A 24300-nucleotide genomic window follows, 5' to 3' on the forward strand; every position below is an offset into this window, starting at 1 on the left:
CTAAACACATTTAGCATTCTCCTCTTCTCTCTCTCTTTATATATAAGAAGAATAGTATATATAGAATAGAAGGATAGAACAATAGTATATATATGTGTTTATATATCTCTATATGTACACACACACACCTATGTGTGTATATATATGGGGTCAGGGGTCGCCACAGCGAATCAACTTTCTCCATCTAACCCTATTCTCTGTATCTGCGTTTCTCAAACCAACTACCTTCATATCCTCCTCTATCACTACGTCCATAAATCTTCTCTTTGGTCTTCCTCGAGACCTCTTGCCTGGCAGCTCCAATTCCAGCATCCGTCTACCAATATATTCACTATCCCTCCTTTGTACAATCTGGCCAATCTTGTACAATCTCTCTAAAACATCAAACATGTGCTGTTCCTCTGAGACTCATTCCTGATCCTATCTATCCTGGTCACTCCCAAAGAGAACCTCAACATCTTCATCCCTGCAACCTCTGGTTCTGCCTCCTGTCTTTTCATCATTGTGACTGTTTCTAGGCCATGCAGCATTGGTCTCACCACTGTCATGTAAACTTTTCATTTCATTCTGGCTGATAGTCTTCTATCACATAGTACCCCTGACACTTTTCTCAACCCATTCCAACCTGCTTGGACCCGTCTTTTCACCTCTTTTTCACACTCTCCGGAAAAGAGGTGAAGAGACTCCACATTCTGTCTTGCTGCAACTAACTTTCATTCCTCTCCTTTCCAGAGTATGCCTCCACCTCTCTAGATTTTCCTCTACCTGTTTTCTGCTCTGCTCACTACTGATCACAATGTCATATGCAAACATCATGGTTCATGGAGATTCCTGTCTAACCTCATCTGTCAGCCTGTCAGCCTGTCCATCACCATTGCGAACAAGAAGGGGCTCAGAGCTGATCCCTGATCGAGTCCCACCTCCACCTTGAACTACTCTGTTACCCCTCTGTACCAATGTCTCACAGCTAGCATACATGTCCTGCACCAGTTTAAGATATTTCTCTGCCACTCCAGACTTCCCCATACACTACCAGAGCTCCTCTCTAAGCACTCTGTCAGACTTTTTCTAGGTCTACAAAAACACAATGAAGCTCCCTCTGGCCTTCTCTATAAGCATTCTCAATGCATATACTGCATCTGTAGTACTCTTCCCAGGCATGAAGCTATACTGCTGTTCACAAATGCTGATGTCACGTGCCGCTGGGGCAGACTCATGCAGAGAACCACACTTCAGAGCAGGGATGGGTTGAAAGTGCTTTTATTGTGTTGAAATGGCAGGACGGGACGGGTTGCAGGCAGGACTGTAGAGGCTGGGTCTCACCAGGACGGGTTGCAGGATCTGGGTAGGGTTGGCGTCGGGCCCTCAGGACGGGTTGCAGACGGGACTGCGGAGGCTGGGTCTCACCAGGACGGGTTGCAGGATCTGGGTAGGGTCGGCGTTGGGCACTGTGCAACCAGGGAGAGGCATCGGGCAGGCAGGGATGGGGTCCGGTCTTGGCAGGGCTCTGCAAGCCACAATCCCCTGGCGCCAGGCAGAGCGTGCCGCTGCCCTTTATAGGGATCTTGACTAGCGGCATCTGGTGCAGCTGGCACCGATTACAAATCGGAATCAGGTGTGAAACCCTGACAGCCCCCCCCCCCCAATGGGCGCCTCATGGCACCAGCCTGGGCGGGTGTGGTTCCAAGTCCATGTTGGCCAGGGGATTCTGTCGCATGCCGGTGGGGCGGACTCGCGCAGGGAACCACACTTCAGAGCAGGGATGGGTTGAGAGCGCTTTTATTGCGTTGAAATGGCAGGACGGGTTGCAGGATCTGGGTAAGGTCGGCGTCGGGTACTCTGCGACCAGGGAGAGGCGTCGGGTACTCTGCGACCAGGGAGAGGCGTCGGGCAGGCAGTGCTGGGGACCGGCCGTGGCAGGGCTCTGCAGTGGTCTGAGAGCCACAATCCCTCGGCGCCAGGCAGAGCGTGCCGCTGCCCTTTATAGGGATCTTGATTAGCGGCATCTGCTGCAGCTGGCGCCGATTACAAATCGGGATAAGGTGTGAAACCCTGACAGCTGACTTCTGCTCTCTGTCTAGTTACCACTACTCTTTCCCATAACTTCATCGTATGGCTCATCAACTTTATCCCTCTGTAGTTGCCGCAATTCTGCATATCCCCTTTGTTCTTAAAAGATGGGCACCATCACACTTCGCCTCCATTCTTCAGGCATCTTCTCACTCTCTAAGATCCTGTTGAATAAACACAAATATACTATATAATATCAATATATGCATTATTTTACATTGCTTTTGACCATAATCATGCAATGTCTGTTTGCTTATTGTATTCATCCATCCATCCATCCATCCATTGTCTGCTGCTTAACTCAGGGTTGCAGGGGATGCTATCCATGCTGTCATTGGGCGAGAGGCGGGTTTCACCCTGGACTAGTCACCAGTCAATCTCAGGACCGCATATACAGACAAACAACCATTCAGGGCAATGTTCCTGTTTTTTTTGTTCATCATATCCATTCCCAGCAAATTCCAGCCTTCACTTTCAGTTCATTCTATCTCTTTAGATCCACCGACTACGGCTCAACATACGAGAGAATGAATGACAAAGTGGGATCCAAGACTGTTCTGAGTTACCTCTACGTCTGTCCAACGAACAAAAAAAAGGTGAGATGCTCACTTTCTTCATTGAAAATGAAAAATACTGTGAAGAATACTAATAAAGTTAAAGCAAATCATTGAAATCTGAAGACTCACTATTATATATTATTACACTTTGTATTGCCATTCAGTCTGTAAAAAAACAGATTCGTCCTCCTTATTTTAATGATTGTAGACCCAGTGTTGAACTTCCAACCCGAACCCTTCTTTATTTTCTTTCTTTCTCTTTTTGTTACAATGGAATAAAATTACTATTGTTAAATCAGCACCAACAATGTCCATCATTCATTTTTAGGGTAATTCTGTGTTAATGCGCTACCTGTATGTTATTCCATTATATGTTATTTTAATTTTAACTGAACTATTGTAAGGACTGAATTAAGCTCTTAAACTATTGATCTCTGAAACCTGACTTTCCCTGTTTGATGTCTAATGTTATAACTCTTTTTCAGATATGAATATGACTAGTGAATCATATTGGAAACATAAAATAGTTATTCCAGCTTGGTACTGTATTTCAAAATATTTATTAAATATTTTATTTATTTATTTTTTTTTAATCACAGTTTTCTGTTATTGTGGTTAGGGTTAGGGTTAGGGTTAAAATACCAAAATACAAAAAACAAAATACCAAATACCAAAACCATGATTAGAAAGCGATACTAGAAGAAAACGTGACAAAATGTCATTGACTTGCAATGAGATGAATATTTATTTGTGGAAATACAAGAGTTTGTCATCAGTGAGGAAAATCTAATTTTGCCATACCAATTCATGTAATCCAAAAACATGCAGTAGATGAATTGGACACCCAAACACAGGTTGTAGTTCTCTATATTGTATTTCTGTAATTCTCCATTTTCTCCATTATCTCTTAAATGTTATTCACTTGACTCCATTTGTGAAATGCACATTATTAAAGTGGTTTGAGATTTTGCTTTCAAATTTGTTGTAAACTGATTCAGTTTTCACTGGAAACTTGAACGAGTGATGACTTGAAGATAAGTGTTGGAATGTGTGTGTGATACTTCAAGGTTGATGTTGCCAAAGGCTATCAATCTCCATGCTTAGCTAAATGGTGGAAGGGGAAGATTCCAACTCCATGATGGTGAAGTGAGAAGAAAAGGGCATCAATCATCTTGTCTTACTCTTGTGCCAAGCCAATATCCCTAAATGTTACACATCTGTTAAGTAATTATTAAAAGTTACACATCATTTTCACAAATACTTGGGGAATGTTTTCTGAAAAGTTAGTCATCAAAATGTAGGAAGAGCAATGGAATCTTTCCAGTGGTAACAAGAAGTTAGTCTACAAGCAGGATAAAATTTTAAATTGTGCTGAAAGCTGTGAGAGATTAGGCTAAACTAACTTCATAATGTGGAACTTCCAGCATCAGAAAGTAGGCAAGTAGACCTGGCGAAATCAACTGGTGAGACCCCTGCTGCTGTTCTGAGAACTATACAGCAAACGGAATCCCATCCGCAAGGTCAGATGATACAGTGAGCTGAGCTAATCTGTTTTCAATGTGTGCCCCTTACATTCTTCATCAGTATCTCAATACTGTCAGAAAAGCACTGCAGAAAGTATGCTTACAAATGAGACGAAGTCGGCGACATTTGACACAAGTGTATGGGGCGATTGCGTAATTGTCTAAATTAAGATAAGATAAACTTTATTGATCCCGACAGGGTAAATTCCTTTGTCACAGCAATGTAACAGTTATAATGTCAACAAATAAAAAAGTAAGATAAATATGAATATCCATCCCCCCCGCTTACTCAGATGCGGGTCATGGGGGCAGCAGCCGGAGCGGTGAGGCCACATGGTCAAACTCCTCTTGGGGACCCCAAGGTGCTCCCAGGCCAGCCTGGAGACATAGTCTCTCCAGTGTGTCCTGGGTCTACTTAATGGTCTCCTCGCAGATGGACATGCCCAGAATATCTCCCCCAGGAGGCATCCAGGAAGCATTCCTGACTAGATGCCTGGGCCACCCCATCTGACTCCTATTTAAGTGGAAGAGCAGCAGCTCTGCTCCGAGCTGTACCCAGATGACCCATAGGTGAGGATGGGAACGTATATCGACCGGTAAATTGAGGGCTTTGCCTTTTGGCTCAGCTACCTCTACACCACAATAGACTGGTACAGAGTCTGCATTGCTGCAGATGCTGTACCGATCTGCCTGTCCATCTCCTGCTCCATCCTTCCCTCACTCATGAACAAGACCCTGCGGTATTTGAACTCCTCCAATTGGGGCAGGAGTGGGCATTCCACCTGTTTCCAGTTGAGCAGCATGACCTTGGAGTTGTAGGTACTGATCCTCATCCACCTCACACTCGGCTGCACACCGCTCCAGTGAAAGCTGGAAATCATGGCCTGATGAAGCCAACAGAACCACATCATCTGCAAAAAGCAGAGACTCGATCCGGCACCAAACCGGATCCCTTTGACACCCTGTCTGCGCCTAGAAATGCTGTCCATAAAAATTATGAACAGAATTTGTGACAAAGGGCAGCCCTGGTGGAGTCCAACTCTCACGGGAAACTGGTCAGACTTACAACCGGCAATTCCTGGTCGGACTTACAACCGGCAATTCGGACCAATCTCCGACACCAATCATACAGAGACCAAACAGCTGAACTCACTGTAATCAATTAATTGTAAGTCAGAATTTGGGCACTTGACGTTCTTGAATGTCAAACCAGGTCAGTTCATTCAGAGTCGTTGAAAAAGAAGTGAACACAGATATGCAAGGGTCATACCAAACTTGTAACATGGTGCATATTGTACTTCTGGGGTTTAGATTAGAAAAAAATGCTTTGGTTTGACACAGACCTCACAAATACTAATACACTAATACTAATGACTGGTCAAGGTTTGACATCTGCTTTAATGCAATGGACTCTAAACAACACTTTCTTCATCCTTGGGTAACGGAAATACATTTTGCAAGTTAATTGCAGATACTACTTGGTATTGATAGCAGCCATGTTTGGGTTTGAGTGAATCAGTTCTTTCAAAATTTTGTAACATTCTCAAAAGATTATCTGACTCAAAAGGTTGGCCCTTGGCTCGGCCTGCGAGAAAACCACCCTCATGTGCCTTATCTCTCATCTCATTATTTTGCCATCCGTACAGCATCATTTTCACAACATCATTTTGCATTATATACAGAAGTTTCCCAGCATTATTTTGATGCCTCTCTGTGTCTGAATGGCCTTTCTTAGAATCCTCCCCTGTTCTACCCGATAAAAAGAGATGCGGAGATATCTGAATTTCAGCTCAATGTAAGATACTATCATCAGCTTCAACCACAAAAAGGAATGATCATATGCCTGTACCTACCAATGCATTTTGTTTTCTAAAGAATGAGAGGAAGTTCCAGCCTTTCACTTTCTGACATCACAAATTTGAATTATCTGACATTTATACAATGAAATCCCACCATGAGGTCCGTGTTACCATTCAAGGCATCCCTCACTTGCGTATGAGACTAATTCTAGCTTGGAATGTAGATGGGTAAGTATAAATTTAATGACTGTTCTGATACTAATTTAAAGTACCCTGGACTGCTCACTAGTCATATGCAGGGCGAAATACAGAAAACCAATCATTCACTGTCTCAATCACACATCTCCCCAATTTTTCCCAATTAATATTATACGTGTTTTTGGACGGCAGGAGGACAACAGGAGAACTTGGGGGAAACCCACGCAGATCCAGAAAGAACATACAAACTCCACACAGAAAGGCTCCCCGTTGGAATCGAACTAGGATCCATCGTGCTGTGAAGTAGAGGAGTTAACTACTTGGTCAATTAATAATAAGAATGATAATAATAAAATAGTACATAATAATAAAAATAATAATAATAATAACACATATTAATTTATTATATACTATTAATATTAGTATCAGTATTAGTATTGCCATTATTATTATTATTACCATTATTATATTATCATATATATATAATGCAGTCTCAGGGTGGCAAATGCAACCTCAGGGTAGCATTGGCCGATGTCTCCCTGAGTCAGCCTTGAGGGGGCACATGCCAGTGTCTCCCTGAGCCGGTCCCAAGCCCAGATAAATGCAGAGGGTTGCGTCAGGAAGGGCATCCAGCGTAAAACAATTGCCAAAACCATACATGTGATGGACGTAGTGTGAGAGGATAGAAAGGTTGTTGGTGTGAGAGAGGAGGATACAGCAAACAGGGTTAGATGGAGAAGGTTAATTTGCTGTGGCGACCCTTGAAGGGAAAAGCCAAAAGGAGAAGAAGAGGAAGAAGAAGTTATATGTATGTATATATACAGTATATATAGATGTATATATATATCAAAAATGTATAAATACATACAAACATAAAATTAAATATATATCTAAAAATAAGTATAACTTTTAAGTACACATAAGTAAAAATACAAATTCAAAATTAAATGAAATTGAATCAAATAAAGACAGTCTTGTGCAATAGCAGTTTTAATCAAACAAATGTGTAAATAGTGTTTTTTCAAATAATAGGAAAAATGATCCTGTCAACCCACTTGTGTTCATGGAGTAAAATTTTAGCAGTATATTCACATCTACCTCATGAATGAACATAACTTGTATCTCAGTGATACCTATATCTACCTATATCTAATTCAGGCTCCTTGGCTAATGCACAAAGTAAGTGTTGATGTGTCCAAACCATTCATCATACTGAGCTCAATTAATCAACCATGATTTGATTTAATTTAAGACAGCGGCGTGTTTATCTCTCTACATCTTATCCATGCATTTACTTACTCCGTGATCTGACAACCTAAGAGTGCACCGCCTTGACATTAGGCTGATAAAACCAAAAGGTTATCCCTGCAACCACTATTGATTCCATATTGTTACCCCACTCACTCGCCTATTCACTCACCGAGCCCCAGTGAAAGCTGTGAGGAAAATCTTAATAATCCCCAACTAATTCTATCAGTCACTGTGATTTTAGAATAGCGATATTATTCCTGAATGTGGATAGGGGAACGTGACTAAGTTAATGCATTTGCTGTTGGCTTGCCTTGTTTAATTGAATTTCAATTAGAAAGAGATGAGTGAATATGTGAATTTTGTTTAAAATGCAATTTATTTATTTTTTTGTTTTGTTTGTTTTTTTTCATGTGATTGAAGTCAAATGATGCAAGCAGATATCTGTACATTTACGAATGGAGAATGTGAGATATAGAATGTCACAAATAATTTAGTCTTCAAAGCAAAATTATAAGTTTAGTTCTCACCCAATCACTTCAATTACTGGGATTTATTCAAAAGTCTTCTTTGCCTTATATTTATTCTCAGAAAGCTTTTTGATCATTTAGATAGGCTTCTGGTTACGTTGGTCTACAAGGAGAAAGCCTTGAAATGAAAACAGCCAAATATTACCGATAAAATTAAAATTAAAATTAAAATTAAAATTAGAAATTAAGTCCTGAGGGTTGATAGGCTCCAGTGTGAAAGATAGAGCTTTTGGTCAAAATTGCATCAAAATAATTTAAAATTAGGATGCGGACTACAGTTTACAGTTTACATAGGTTGTATGTATTTCTTTTTACAATTTTACCAGGGTTGAAATATATTATGCACCTATTCAAATACCTTCTCTTTGGTAAAGGAGAAATTCATGGGACCATTTTATCTACATCCACAACAGCTCTAAATGTCATTAGCTGAATGATGTATGCAATCTTATTTCATTCTGTATTAGCTGTGATAGCTCTAGCAAAATAAAAAATAAAAAAATACCCCAAGCATGAAATTAAAGCTTATACTACAGTCACAATGTTAAATTTTAAATTGAAAATTAATTGGACTGAGAAATGCTGGAAAATTTCATGTTAGAGAACTTGCTGATAAGAAGAACGAAAAAAGATCCATGCATGGCTGCTTAATGCCTTGTTTGTACAAGAACTAATTGTACAAGGCAACAAGCTCCATTTCCTCTGATATATTATTAACCTGTTAGCCTTTCAAGCAATCTTCTTCTTTCTTTTTGGGTCTACTTAACACACATTTCACTTGTGGTTACTATGATCAACCTTGACCTTATATTATAGCAAGAGTGTTAACTCCGAGTACACAGAAATGGCAAAGATCCATAGCAATCTAAGCCACACAATGAAATTAACTCCCAGCTGTAGTGTTGTTTGACAAACATAATCTTGATATGAGCCAAAACCTAGGCCATCTTTTCTGTGTACACTACTCCTGTCTCTAACAAAGTTCTCCAACCCTTTGTCTTATCCTTGTCATCTACCTCTTTACTCATACTTGCGCTCCAAATCCCCTTCTTCTTGCTCCATCAAAAACTCATATCTGTACCTCGGCCTACCTCTTCTCTTTGCTCTCAGATTATGGTCTTGACTGATCCTGACTTTGAGAGCAGTGTGCTCATCAGTGCCGATGAGGGATCCAGTTACCAGAAGTACCGACTGACATTTTATGTCTTGAGCCTTTTGTTCCACCCCACCGAAGAGGACTGGGCCTTGGCCTACAGTCACGACCAGAAGGTGAGAATCGTTGTTTTTGTGTGATAGAATGGCTTGCATGTGATTCAGTAAGGCCTCATTTGCTCTCATAGCAACTCACAGGCCACTTTATATCATTAGTACATTTCAGAAGCACATATAGTGCTGGACTGCACTGTGTTTTTGTAGACCTACAAAAAGCATGTGACAGGGTGCCAAGAGAGGTACTCTGGTATGAGGAAGTCTGGAGTGGCAGAGAAGTGTTGTAGCGAGTCACAAATGTTGAAATTTATGGTGATGCTTGTTTTCTGTGTGATTTTGGTGTTGCTGAGAATAATGTGGATGTGGTTTGGGGTGCAATATGTTCTGGTGTTTTTTACCTGGAATTGAGCAGGAGCAGTTAGTTATATTGAAGGCTCATGAGCCGTGGCTGTGGCCAACAACAGCTATTGGTCATTAAACAGATATTTTACCGTCACCTGGACGTTTCCCTGAGACTGGTGAAGGACATGTATGCTAGCTGTGAGACAGTGGTGAGGTGTGCTGCATGTGAGGAGTGGAGCCCGGGGACATGTAATGGAGATCAAGAAGTTGGAGGGTTTCAGGTACTTGGGGTCAACAGTCCAGAGCAACGGACAGTGTGGAAAAGAGGTGAAGAGACAGTTTGGAACCTGTCTCCACCTCTTTTCCACACTGTCCACACTTTTCTCCCCTCGTTCCACACCACAGGTTTGAATGGGTTGAGAAAAGTGTCAGGGGGACTATGAGATATAAGACTATCAGCCAGATTCAAAGGAAAGGTGGACGAGACAGTGGTGAGACCAGCTATCCGGTATGGCCTAGGAACAGTAACAATGATGAAAAAACAGGAGGCAGAGCTGGAGGTCGCAGAGATGAAGATGCTAAGGTTCTCTTTGGGAGTGACCAGGATCAATAGGATGAGGAATGAGTCTATCAGAGAGGAACGCAACGTTGGATGTTTTAGAGAGGTCAGAGACGCCAGACTGAGATGGTTGGGTCATGTACAGAGGAGGGATAGTGAATATATTGGTAGATTTATGCTGGAATTGGAGGTCTAGAGGAAGACCAAAGAGAAGATTGATGGATGTATTAAGAGAGGATATGAAGGTAGTTGGTATGAAATAGGAGGATCTAGAGAGTAGGGTTGGATGGAGAAGGTTGATTAGCTGTGGAGAACCCTGAAGGGAAAAGCAACGGAGCGGAAGAAGAAGTGCATATAGTACTGGAAGCAAAGTGGAAAGCAGACCACTGTGCTCTCATTCAAAACATAGTATTCCATCTAGCTTTTAGTATGATTTGACTTGTGTTGCAGTTCTATAATTAGTTACACACACAGACAATATGAAGCGGCTATGATTTTGTCTCACCAGCCTGTTGCCAGGCGCCAAACTGTTTTTGGCACAGACTTTTCTTCTAAAAGAGATTTTGAGGTCTTTGAATCTTTTAAGACGTCAGTTTTAGTTTTTCCCCATTTATCTGTGGTCAAATCCCCCCCCCCTCCCCCTTCATGATGGGGTTACATTATTCTTCATCGTTCTGTAACTCAGACTCGTAAACAGCTGACACTCATTCTTCTCCCTGTACATGTAAAGTCTACTGCCACTTAAAACTGCACTCATCCTTGCACCTGCACTTTGTGAGTTGCACAACAAGCTCAAATGTCTTATGGCACTGCCACTGTTCGATTGCAATGTTCATATTCATATCTGTAATCATATTATAATAATGTTTACCCTGTACCTATCAGCACATATCCAAATGCACTGTGGACAGCAAAGTAGGAATTTCACTGTGCTGGGAAAAATGTTTCTACACTGTACATGTGACAATAAACGCTTTGAATCTTGTATCTTAAAATTCTCATAAAATCAAATATGTAATCATCCCACAACAGAAAGTAGGCAGTGCAAGAAAAGGGATCAAAAATAGAAAAACTAAGACTAAACAATAAACAGTGTTAACAATATATCTAAACAGATAGGCCATGTGGACTGGGCACTGGAACGGTTCCCAGCCGGATGTGAAGTGGCCTAGATGAGGATCGGCACGTCCAATTCCGAGACCTAGGTGCTCAACCGGAAACAGGTGGAGTACCTACTCCAGGTCGAGGAAGAGGTCCTGCCCCAAGTGGAGGTGTTCAAGTATCTCAGGCCTTGTTCACGAGTGAGGGAAGGATGGAGTGGGAGATCAACAGGCGGATCGGTGCAGCTTCTGCAGCGATGCAGACTGTACCAGTCTGTCGTGGTGAAGAGGGAGCTGAGTCAAAAGGCGAAGTTCTCAATTTACCTGGAGATCTACGTAACCATCCTCAACAATGGTGTCAAACCGTGGGTAGTCACCAAAGGAACGAGATTGCGAATACAAGGGGCTGAAATGAGTTTCCTCTGCAGGGTGGCCGGACTCTCCCCACAGATAGGTTTGGTCATCCGGGGGGAGCTTGGAGTAGAGTCAGATGAGGTGGCTCAGGCATCTGGTCAGGATGTCTCCTGGATGCCTCCCGGGGGAGGTATCCGGGCATGTCCATCTGGGAGGAGACCACGGGGAAGACCCAGGACATGCTGGAGAGACTATGTCCCCAGGCTGGCCTGGTAACACCTGGGGGTCCCCCAAGAGGAGCTGGACCATGTGGCAGGGTGAGACGGAGGTCTGGGCCTTACTGCTCTGGCTACTCCGGATAAGTGGGGGAAGGTGGATGGATGGATGGAGATAGGGCTTGTATTAACGAGTTGCACTTAAACAATATGACAATATATAAACAGTATAAACATGTGCAAAAGTTGCAACCAGCAGTGATCAACAGCAATACTTGCAATGATAACACCTATGTAACACCTATGGTGTCCGAGGGAGTGGATATGAATGAATGCACAATTGAGTGCCGTATTTTTCGGATTATACGTCGCTCCGGAGTATAAGTCTCACCAGATAAAAATGCATAATTAAGAATGAAAAAAAACATATATAAGTCACACTGGGGTGTGAGTCGCATTTTTGGGGGAAATTTATTTGATAAAATCCAACACCAAGAATAGACAATTCATCTTGAAAGCCAATTTGAAATAAAAATAGAATAGAGAACAATTGGCTGAATAAGTGTTGCCTAGTATAGCCTATATGACACATAAACAACGAACTGAGAATGTGCCTAGTAGGCTATTTTAACGCAACATATTACGGTAAGTCATTCAAATAACAATACCATATAGCACATGCTGCAGCCAAACAATCCATGTCACTCTTAATCACTAAATCCAACGAAATCTTCTTCTTCGGCATCACTTCTGAATAACTCCGCCAACTCCGATTGTAGACAATGCGCCGCTTCCTCCTCTACCGGTACGTCGCTTACGTCAGAGTCACCGTCAGTTGCTGTTCCAATTATTCCAGCCTTTCTGAATCCCGCCAGGGTGGTGTCCATGCTCTGATAGAGGCGATTGCTTTGCATGAAGCGGTAACACCAGGAAGGTCCTCCTGCAAAGTCATTTATATTCATCTCTCTGGTAGACGCAACTGTACTGTTGACAAGCCTCTCCCAGCAGCATGTTGTTCAAGCACCCATGTGTGAACTCGTTCCTCCAGCCTTGGCCAGCTAGCTTTTAGCCCGCGATTAGCTTTTTTAGTTTTCTTCATTTCAGTAAGAGTAATGTCCGCTTTTCACCAGTCCCTTTCAAGCCTACCTTCAGTTTTTCTTTCCGCTGCTTGATTGCCGTTTTCAGCTGCACATTTCTCGACTTCCGGCTTGTAACCTGCAGAATATGATTTTCTTTCAATCTTGTTCAGCCCTCCTCAGTTGTTTTTATAAGTTACTGCAAATGCTGAAATGATCAATTTTCATAGGTACAGAAGTAGCAGGTAGCATCTTTTTTTTCACAACGCACTTCTGCCATGACCTGCCCCTGCTGTATTTTGATTGGTTGGCTTGTGTGTGTGTGTGTGTGTGTGTGTGTGTGTGTGACGATCACTGATATATTAAGTACATGCTTAGACACACGGACAGACACACATTAGAGCAAGAGAGCTCAGTAATTTCACAAATAAGTCTCTCCAGAGTATAAGTCGCACCCCCAGCCAAACTATGAAAAAAACTGCGATTTATAATCCGAAAAATACGGCAGATGAAATAATCGCATGTTTGGTTTTGGCAAATGTTTTATATCTAAGGGAGACACAGCCCGTGCACCCCAGATGCTGGCTCAGGGAGACACCTGCCCATGGTGTGGCAGAGCTGAGGCAGAGCTAGAAGTTGCAGAGATGAAGATGCTAAGGTTCTCTTTGGGAGTGACCAGGATGGATAGGTCAGAAATTATTCTATCAGAGGAACAGCACATTACATGTTTTGGAGAGAAGGTCAGAGAAGCCAGACTGAGATATTTCGGTCATGTACAAAGGAAGGATAGCGAATATATTGGTAGACGGATGCTGGAATTGGAGCTGCCAGGCAGAAGGTCTCGAGGAAGACCAAAGAGAAGATTTATGGATGTAGTGAGAGGATATGAAGGTAGTTGGTGTGAGAGAGGAGGATACAAAGAATAGAGTTAGATGGAGAGGGTTGACTCGCTGTGGCGACCCCTGTAAGGAAAAGCCAAAAGAAGAAGAAGAACAAGAAGAACAAGAAGAGTATATAAAAGAAAGAGTGAATAAATGAATGAATGAATGAAAGATAATCTATTCAGAGCTAGATCAGAGATCATCCTTTAAAGATATGAAGACATGATACTGGAAATAGTTGAAATGGAGGTTTTGCTAGATCTGCTCAACCATTTTAACCATTTTTTTTTTGATAATCTCATTCTTTCCTTCTGGCTTTTCCTTTCAGAGCAGAAATACATCTTCTCCACCTAATCCTTTACCCCATGTCCTCTCTCACACCAACTACCTTCATATCCTCTCTAACTACATCCATTAATCTTCTCTTTGGTTTTAGAACAGATCAAAGTTATTTGGCAGACACATTTATCCGAAGCGACTTACAGTGGAGATGCCGGGGATTGAACCAAAGATCTCATACACGCAAAGCATGCGCTCGACCAATGAGCTACCAATTCTTCCACCTGCAAATATATTCACTATCCCTCCTCTGTACATGACGCAAGCATCTCAGTCTGGCTTCTCTGACTTTCGCTCCAAAACATCTAACATGTGCTGTCCCTCTAATAGTGCTGTCACTCTCCGTTGTTGCACAAGACTAACCAGAAATTATTTGAAAATAAGCCCCATGCTGCTATCATTAGTTTTAAATTATAGCATCTAAATTATGAGGTGAAAGAGTCCCTGACAACACTAAACGGTTGTCAGGGTCGTGTGATTAATCCTAAAGTCTGGAAATAAGTTATATACCTTATAGCGTCCCTGAGACACACACACACACACACACACACACACACACACACACACACACACACACACACACACACACACACTCAAAGTTCAGCCATCATGACTACCTCTTATGGACTCATTTACATTCTCCTCCCGGATGTGTCATCAATGAACTGCGAAACTACCACTCCCCCAGAGCTCCAGGGAAGTCTGCAAATAAAGATGTTCCTCATCAGGTCTCTTCAAAGAGGTTTACTAGTTTCTTCTTATGACTGGATTTTCTCAACACTTCATCCAGACACTTGAGCCAGCAGCAAGAAACTTCAATATGGTCATCTTCAGCTTGTAACCAGCTAATATTCAGACTCTGTCACTTTGCAATTGTGCCATCATATATATATATATGTATATATATATATATATATATATATGTGTATATTTTATACTTTGAAAACGTCTCCTGATGTGTCACAAACTCCTATCCACTCCTATCCACTGATTGTGGAGACTATTGATGTAGTTTCAAGTTGGAGTCCGACAATAAGCCAGACTTTACTGATGCCAAGTGAGAGAGTTAATGTAAATAGACAAACCTACAAGGAGAGGAAGGAATCTAGCCCCACACATTGATCTAATCAGACCTGTCTTTGCCTTATAACTGTCTGTGCCCTGGTTGGACACACTAAAATGATGACATCCAATTTATTTATTTATTTGTTTTGTTTTGTTTTGTTTTTTGACACAAGCCATGACATTAGAGGCAGATATTCCTAATTGAACCTCATTTTCATGAACTACTTCTCTGCCCTTCGAGGTAATTATATATCAAAGGCCTGCTGTCTATTTATTTGTGGATTCTTGCTATCTTCTGTCTCTCTATTTATATTTACATTCATATGTATTTTACTTTTTTATCTTTTGACATTATAATTGTTACTATCTTATCTTAGGCCCCAGGCAACAGATATAATTGTCGTTGATATTATAACTCGAGAGAATCCCTGATCTCACATAGACTTGAAACAGGTAAATATTCCTTTCTTTCACTGGATTTGAAATTTCAGTGATTGGGATCAAGTAAATTAAAACCAGTAAGCAAATATAAGAATATTTTTGCACACATGTTCACATAGGGTGTTTCCTTTATTATGCTTTTTTTTTACAGAACAAACTGAGACTTAGGTTTCCCAAAAGCAAAGATTGTGGTAATGCAATTAGGAGTTTCAGTATCAGTCCACCTTTTACCTTGACCAAATATTGATTGATTTTAAATCCACAATTCATTTTTGGTCATTTAAGTCATTCAGAAATCAGTCTCTCTAATGTGAAAAAATGGAAACACTCACACGCACACATAAACGTATCAATTTTGTGCAGTGACAGATTTCATCTTGGACTCCATATTGTATGAGATACTTCATGTCTTATGATGAAAGTATTATGTTTTTTGTTCTTTTTTTCTTCTCAGAGGCCCAATATTCTAAAATACATTGTATACTTACTGGTATAGTCATATTGTGTCATCGTCAGACACCATCTATGACTATGTGCAAACGTTCTCCTTTTTTCACTCATCTAATTCATGAGAGACAAGTTGAACATCCAAATTGAATCCCTTCATTTCTCTCGAACCCTAAACACACAAATCTACGGTTTAGAGAATCACAGCTATTAGGTTTATTCCTATTGGTAAGAAAGGTGGTTCTTGCGTCAATTCTAACCTTATTTACAATCATCGACACTGAAATACTCTTCATTTTCATCCCACACTGTGTTTTTTTTTTTTTTTTTTTTTCCCATAAGACCAAACACAAATAAAACCCAAGTCCAGGCAAACAACATTTTGTTTGCCTGCCTTTCTCTAGGAGGCCTGGAAATACAATAAAGATGTTGCTTCAGCAAAGCTATTGTTTCAACTACAATATTATTAAAGTCAAATGCCTTGGATTCAAGTAAGTCTCTCTGTGACAGTGATTAATGTCACCTGTCAGTTGATGGGTGGGTCAATAAAGAAACAATAATAAAATAGATCACAGGGAGTTTTCTATCTTAAGTGATGTGTTAATCAGGGGAAAAAGAGGTCATAATCACGGAGAAAAAGCACACCTCACATGCAAAATGGGAAAAGGTAGAGTAAACAAAACAATCATCAAGCCTCAAATGGCGGAGGCTCATGTGTGTAGCATATTTTTTGTAAAACAACTACATGAGGACTTCAAAACACATTTCAAGCGTGTGATAGCAATGCTAGCTTTACAAATCTTCACACTGTTTATTTGTCGAGTGTAGTGTAATGAAACAGCAAAGGAAGTTCTGCAATCAAAGGGAAATTACAGAGCTTAGCCACTGCATGGCAAAGAAAAGCTAGGAAACAGATGGAGGAGCCGCTTCTGATGGAATAGCAGATATCTGTTTTCGAATCGTTCTCAAAACAGCAGATGGAGGTGGGCTGCCAAACCAACAGTGGAGTGTATCAACAGCAATGAAGACAGGAAAATGCTTTCCTTCTCTGTAGCAGTCCATAAAAGGAAAGAAAAAAAGCATGGTAGTAGAGGACCAACTTTATAAAAGAGCCTTATGGAGTCTCACTGCAGTCAATCTGTTGGGCCACCTTGAAATATTGTACATTTATTGATTTAAACCACTTTCAAAATAGGTGTAGTGCCCAAGTTTCCAACAAAGGCCGTTTTTGGTCAGGTTTCCTCTGGGTTCTCTATTGTTGTTTTTTTTTCCACAGTCCAAAAACATGCAGTAGTTTAATTAAAGATACTGAATTGCTCAGACCTATGATGGCTATATCATGTGGTTCAGTATTGTATGCCTGGAATATGCAAGGCATACAATACTCAACCACTAAAAAAGGCACTGTCGAAACAGGAGCATGTTGCTTTTCCAGATGTGAAGGCTGCCCACGCTGTCAGCACTAATGTAAACCCATAACATTAGAGATGCGGCTTTTCGAGCTGTTCTGCCTGATAACAAGCAAGACAGTCATTCTCCTCTTGAGTTGGTTTCAAAAAGGATTTCAGATTTGTCATCCTTTCAACACAGAACATTTCCCATTTTTGCCTCAGACCATTTCAAATGAACTTTGGCCCAGAGAGGACAGAGACACTTCTGGATTTTGTTCCATAACGGCTTCTTTGCATGATGTGGCTTCCATTTGCATTCCTGGATTACAAGCCAAATTGTGGACACACACTGTGAATGGTAAGATCCTCAAAGTCTTTGCTATTTTGCCAAGAGAACTTTTCTGGAATTGTTCTATAATTTTGAGATGCAGTTTGTCACAAATTGGTGAACTTCTGCCTTTCTTCACTCTGCCTCACTGATATATTTATTTCATATCCAGTCATATTACTCCCCGTTGCTAGTGATACAATTTCCTTGTCAAATGCTCAAATGATCAGAAACAAAATATCCAAGATCAGGATAGAAAAATTAATCAATCACTACCAAATCAGATTGCTGTGGACCACTGTCTTCCAGAAGATGGGGGCTACAAGAGGCACTGCAGAATGATTTAGCCAATGAGAAACAATGATTTTTTTCTTTGTCTAACCCACAACTATTTCAAATAAATTAAATAAATGAATAAATAAATTAATTAATCATTTGTTGAAAATGGGGCATTTTTGAGACAATTTCTTCTTGTTTTTCTAATGGAATTATTACATTCACATATACATCCCCCTAAGCCTCTTTTTTTATCGGCTCTTCCCTTCAGCGGTTGCCACAGCAAATCAACCTTCTCCATCTAACCCTATTCTCTGCATCTTCCTCTCTCAGACCAACTTGTCTTCATATTATCTCACACTATGTCCATAAATCTTCTTTTTGGTCTTCCTCCAGACCTTCTGCCCGGCAGATCCAATTGCAGCATCCGTCAACCAATATATTCACCATCCCTCCTTTGCACATGACCAAACCATCTCAGTCTGGCTTCTCCGACCTTCTCTCCAAAACTTCTAACGTACTGTTCCTCTAATGGACTCATTCCAGATCCTATCTGTCCTGGTCACTCCCAAAAACAACCACAATTGGGGAGGGATCAGAGAAAAGCGGAGGATACTGTAACTGCAATAAAAAAATAAAAAAAAACACAAAAAGCTAAGTGTGGGCTAAAAGCTAGATGGCCACAGCTAGAGGAGCAAGTTGGCAAATGGATCCTTGAACAACGTGGTGCCGGGAGAGGCTTGTAAACGGGGCAGCAATGTCTCCACGCCCAGGTCACTGCCAAGGTAATGAATATAAATTACTTTACAAGAGGGCCTTGATGGTGTTACTGCGTCATGCTACGTCACCGCCTCTCTATCAGAGCACGGACAAGCATGTCCCAAAAACAGCCACACAGAAGAGATAGAATGTGGTGGCCGGTCTGGTGAAGTGGTGCAAGTACAACAACCTCACCCTCAACACAGACAAGACCAAGGAGATAATAGTGGACATGAGGAAGGAGAAAAGACCTCATCGGCCACAGTTTCCACAAGGTCTTGAGGTTAAGAGGTTGAGTAGCTTCAAATAACTGTGTGTAGAAGCAAGGACCTCACCTGGTGCCTCAACACCATGCAGATGGTCAGGAGGGCTCAACAGTGGCTAAACTTCCTCAGGAGGCTGAGGGGGTGTGGCATGTCGCCTAAGATCCTCAGCAACTCCTTCAGCTGCATTGTTGAGAGCATCCTGACCAACTTCATCGGTGTGCGGTATGGCAGTGCCACCGCTTTAGACTGCAGAGGATCACACGGTTCCCACTGCCTTCACTGCAGAGCATCTATCTCTGATGAGTCCATGGGCGAGCTGCCTCCATCGCCAAGGACCATGCTCACCCCCAACATGGACTGTTCACACTCCTACCCTCCAGCCGGAGGCACAATAGTGTGAAATGTAGAACGACATGATTAAAGAACTCATTTCACCCGACTGCCATCAGACTCTTAAACAGCTGACACTCTTCTTGCACATGTAAAGTCTACTGCTCACTTAAACTGCACTCATTCTTGCACCCGCACTTTGTGAGTTGCACACCAAGCTGCACTCAAATGTCTTATTGCACTGTCACTGTTCTATTGGAATTTTCATATTTATATCTATAATCATATTTATAAAAATGTTTACACTCTTCGTATCAGTACATATCCCAATGCACTGCAGACAGCAAAGGAGAATTTCACTGTACAAGGAAACACGTTTCTACACTGTAAATGTGAAAATAAATGCTTTGAATGTTTATGTTGAATCCTGAAGCGGTGCGCCATGTACCTCTGGAGTTGGTGGAGTTGCTCAGAAGTGACACTGAGAATAAAAAATTCAATGGATTTAGTGATTCGGTCCAATTCCAATTTTAGCATCGATCTACCAATATATTCACTATCCCTCCTTTGTACATGCCCGAACCATCTCAGTCTGGCTTCTCTGACCTTCTCTCCAAAATATCTAACATGTGCTGTTCCTCTGATGGACTAATTCCTGCTCCTATTCATCATGGTCACTCCCAAAGAGAACCTCAACATCTTCATCTCTGCAACCTCGAGTTCCGCCCCCTTTCTTTTCGTCATTGTAACAGTTTCTAGGTCATACAGCATCACTGATCTCACACTATCCGTTGCTCTGGACTGTTGACCACAAGTACCTGAAATCCTCCAGTTTCTTGATCTCCACTCCCTGTAGCCTCACCGTTCCACCCGAGTTCCTCTCATTCACACACATATATTCTGTCTTGGTGCAACTAACTTTCATTCCTCTCCTTTCCAGAGCATACCTCCACCTTTCTAGATTTTCCTCTACCTGTTTTCTGCTCTCACTGGAGATCACAACGTCATCTGCAAACATCATAGTCCATGGAGATTCCTGTCGAACCTCATCTGTCAGCCTGTCCATCACCATTGCAAACAAGACGGGGCTCAGAGCTGATCCCTGATGGGGTTCCAGCTCCACCTTGAACTTCTCTGTTACCCCTACAGCACACCGTACCACTGTCTCACAGCAAGCATACATGTCCTGCACCTGTTTAACATACTTCTCTGCCACACCAGGAATCCTCTGGAGTCTCTGCCACTCTGCTATCTTAACTTACATTGTATCTCCCTGTACTCCTGTCTGTTCTCTTCAGTCATCTCAGTATCTTCTTTGCTAACCGCTTTTTCTGCATATACTTCTGCACTTCCTCATTCCACCACCAAGTCTCCTTATCTACTTTCCTTCCAGATGACGCACCAAGTACTCTTCTACCCGTCTCCCTGATAACACTAGCTGTTGTTGTCCAATCAACCCCTCCCTGAAAGCCATGCAACACTCCTCCCTTCTCAGCTTCCACCACTTTGTCCTCTGCTCTGCCTTTGTCTCCTTGATCTTCCTTGTCACCAGAGTCATCCTACAAACCACCATCCTATGCTGTCTGGCTACACTCTCACCTACAACTACTTTGCAGTCACTGATCTCTTTCAGGTCACCTCGTCAAGATGTAGTCTGACTGCGCGCTCCTGCCTCCGCTCCTATAAGTTACCCTTTGATCCTGTTTTTTTCTAGAAAAAGGTGTTCACTACAGCCATTTCCATCCTTCTGAACACGCCCTCCTCTTCTTCTTCTTCTTCTTCTTCTTCTTGTTCTTTGACCCATAGTAGGCAGATTTCCATTGATATCCTGTAGCTAATCAGTACCAATGGCGGTTGTTGTTAACCTGTTCCCCGACTGATCCGATATGATATGGTTATGGTTGACTCGCATGTTTGGTTTTGGCAAAAGTTTTATGCCGGATTCCCTTCCTGATGCAACTCTTTGCATTTATCCAGGCCATGGACCAGCTCAGGGAGACACTGCTCCGTGCCCCCCCAAGGCAGGCTTGGGAAGACACGGGCCAGTGCTGCACTGCTATAGTTATCTGAATAGCATTTAATATGTTAAGTTACCATACCAGACACCTATTCAGCCTGTTGTTCTCTATTCTGTTGCTATCACTCTTATAACAACCCCACGGTACTGTTTAGATGAATATTCAGAGTTCTGTGATTTCCTACTGGCTGTGCGTGTGTTTTGGGAGGAGATAAGGCAATGAGATGGAGAAGATTAAGAGAAGCCCCTGTTGATTAATTGTTCCAACTGCTCTCATAAAATAAGGTTTAACGAGCAAGCAGTCATGGTTGAGCACGTCCTCTCGGACATTACACCTTAATATGCCTTTCAAGGTGAAATATTTGTTCTTGGTCTCTGATTTTATCAAATAAATTTACCCCCAAAAATGCGACTTATAGTCCAGAGTTACGTATATGTTTTTTTTCTTCTTCATAATGCGTTTTTTGGCTAGTGTGACTTACATTCCAGAGCGACTTATAGTCTGGAAAATATCTAAGATAGATTTAACAGGGGCTTCGTATTATTCAAAGCACCAATGATAATGTGGTATAAAATTTCCTTTTATGTATCCTTCAGTCATCAGTTTATCGTTCACTAATTACAATAATAAAGAAAATATGATTAAGTTTATATTATAATTTCTAGCTTTTTTCCTGGGTCATTGGGGACACGGCAATTTACTTGTTAATCTCCTTCATTTAATCGCACATCTGGATTCCTGGAATATTATGTAACAGACGAGCAATGTTGCTACTTTGATTATAAGTCATTATATGATGAACACAGATCAGTATATCGGACATGTGTTGGTTGGCTTGCTCATAAGATTTTAAACAGACCTGTGTTGAACTCACTCATCACCAACTGTGAAGAGCTGGTATACGACATAGAGGGCTAGAACCACTTCTTTGCATCATATTTGGATTGTTTTTATCAGTCAGTTACTTTTATTGCAGAAACATGACAATTCATAGCTGCTCTTGTCTCTGAAATGGCAAAAGGATGGATGAATCTGTTTTGTTTTACCTCTATGCAACAGTATGAGTACTAGCTTTTATACTATTTGTTTTAGTCACCATTCACTGTGACAAAAAACATGGCAGCACAGTTAGCTATTAGCTGTCACAAATTGATGATTTCCGACTGAAAATAATTCTTTTGTCCATTCTTTCTTTTTTTCTTTTAGTCATTCATTTATTGTCTATGCTGCTTTGCCTGCACTCAGGGTCACAGTAGGGCTGGAGCCTCTCTCATCTGTCACTGGGCAAGAGACATGGTTGACCCTGGACCAGTCTTCAATGAAATACATTTTGTCTAAAGCATTGCTTCTCAAATAGTGGGGCCCCTCCATGGGGCAGACGTGACCTCGGGGAACATCCTCATGGTGTTTCATTAGCATACACACACAGCACAGAGCAGGAAATATGAAGTGCAGTGAACAAACCCTCCTCAGACACCCACACACTCAAGAGATTTAACAGGGATGATAAGAAAGGCAGTGAGAGACGGAGATAATGAGACCTATGAAAGTCACCCGAAAGCTAAGACGAGGAAGTATGACTAAGCGCATGTAGCGCTTAGCTTCACAAGGACAGACCGGTGTGTTTACTGTGTCTAAATATGTTCTCAGCTAACTGCATGGAGACAAATAAATCAAAGACATTACAGCCCTACAAGAGGCTTGAGTTTTTTTCTGCAAAAATGTGCCGAATATTGCCAAACAATCATCCCGCTTTGTGACAGATACTTCAGTAAACCAGCAAGCACTGTTACGTTAACTAATAATAAAGTTATTCTTTGTTGCAAGTTGATTTATATTTCTTTCTTTTTATTTTCTTTAATGTTAATAAGGATACAATGTTGTGCAGAGGTGTGCATACAAATGATACTATTTATAGTTGCGGCACAGAGTGGGGGGCACAAAATGTTTTCTTTTCAGAAAATAGAAGAAGAGTCTGAAATAACTGGTCATGACACCTTATCACATAACCATTGCTTAATCAAATGACTTCCAAATTGATCTACTTAAGACAAACAAAAAGATAAACAAAGAAAGCAGGAGATTTATTTTTTGAACTTTAATAAAGCGAAAAATTTGAGCAAACTTTCCGAAAATCATAATCAATAGACAAGTTAAATGTTAGTGTGTAAACAAGGTATAATACTATGTTTCTCTCAGGATAAATTGCTATTATTATTATTTATTTATTTTTCCAAGAGGAGATTGAGGATTATTTTTTGTTATTAATATGATGTAGTTAGTAACTATAAAAAAAAAAATGAAGTGTGGGGTTACAGTCAATTTAATAGAAAATACTTTAAAAAAAATAAATAAATAATTAAATTAAATCTTCGTAAATGTTAACATGATGTACTATATTCTGCATCACACTATAATATTAGATATTTATATTGAAAATGTGGAAAAAATTGAAAAATGTCAAATAAAATTAATTTAATAAGAAAAAAATCTTATTTGAATCATGATTTTATCTTTCTGTTGTGATTTGCATACAATGTCCCTCTACATACAGACGTCTATGTCTGGTTTTATTCACTGCCGTACGATCACCCTCCACAAACCAAATTTTAACATCTCTAGGTTGAGACTTCAAATTTCTCTATGTACTGTATATATAGCTTTTACAAAAAATGGTAATGGTGGGTGTTTAACCCTTATATGGATTTTTGTTATCATTATTATGATTCATTCATTGTGTACCTCTTATCTGCACTCAAGGTTGCATGGACTCCTGGAGGCTATCTTAGCTGTCATTGGGCAAGAAGTCGGCTACTCCCTGGAAGGATTGGCAGTTGATCACCATCCCACATGTAGTGACAAATGACAATTCACTGTCTCATTCACAAATCTTATTTCAATTAATCTACATGTTTTTGGAGTGTTGGGCAGGGGGTTTATTTCTGAGGAAAGCCACAAACACACACAAGCAGCACATGC

General features: G+C 41.0%; 1 protein-coding gene across 1 annotated transcript in view; it reads left to right on the forward strand.

The window, feature by feature from the left end:
- sorcs3a (sortilin related VPS10 domain containing receptor 3a) overlaps window positions 1–24300 on the forward strand; it is a 283860-nt gene that overhangs the window by 151851 nt on the left and 107709 nt on the right. Inside the window, exons 3-4 of the mRNA XM_086176758.1 lie at window positions 2567–2666; window positions 9036–9194. Coding sequence (XP_086032884.1) covers window positions 2567–2666; window positions 9036–9194 — 259 coding nt within the window. The remainder of the gene's footprint in view (window positions 1–2566; window positions 2667–9035; window positions 9195–24300) is intronic.

This window comes from Fistularia commersonii, chromosome 29 (assembly GCF_037954325.1).
Source record: "Fistularia commersonii isolate RoL2024-O1a breed Wild chromosome 29, RoL_Fcom_v1.0, whole genome shotgun sequence".
Classification (NCBI taxonomy): domain Eukaryota; kingdom Metazoa; phylum Chordata; class Actinopteri; order Syngnathiformes; family Fistulariidae; genus Fistularia; species Fistularia commersonii.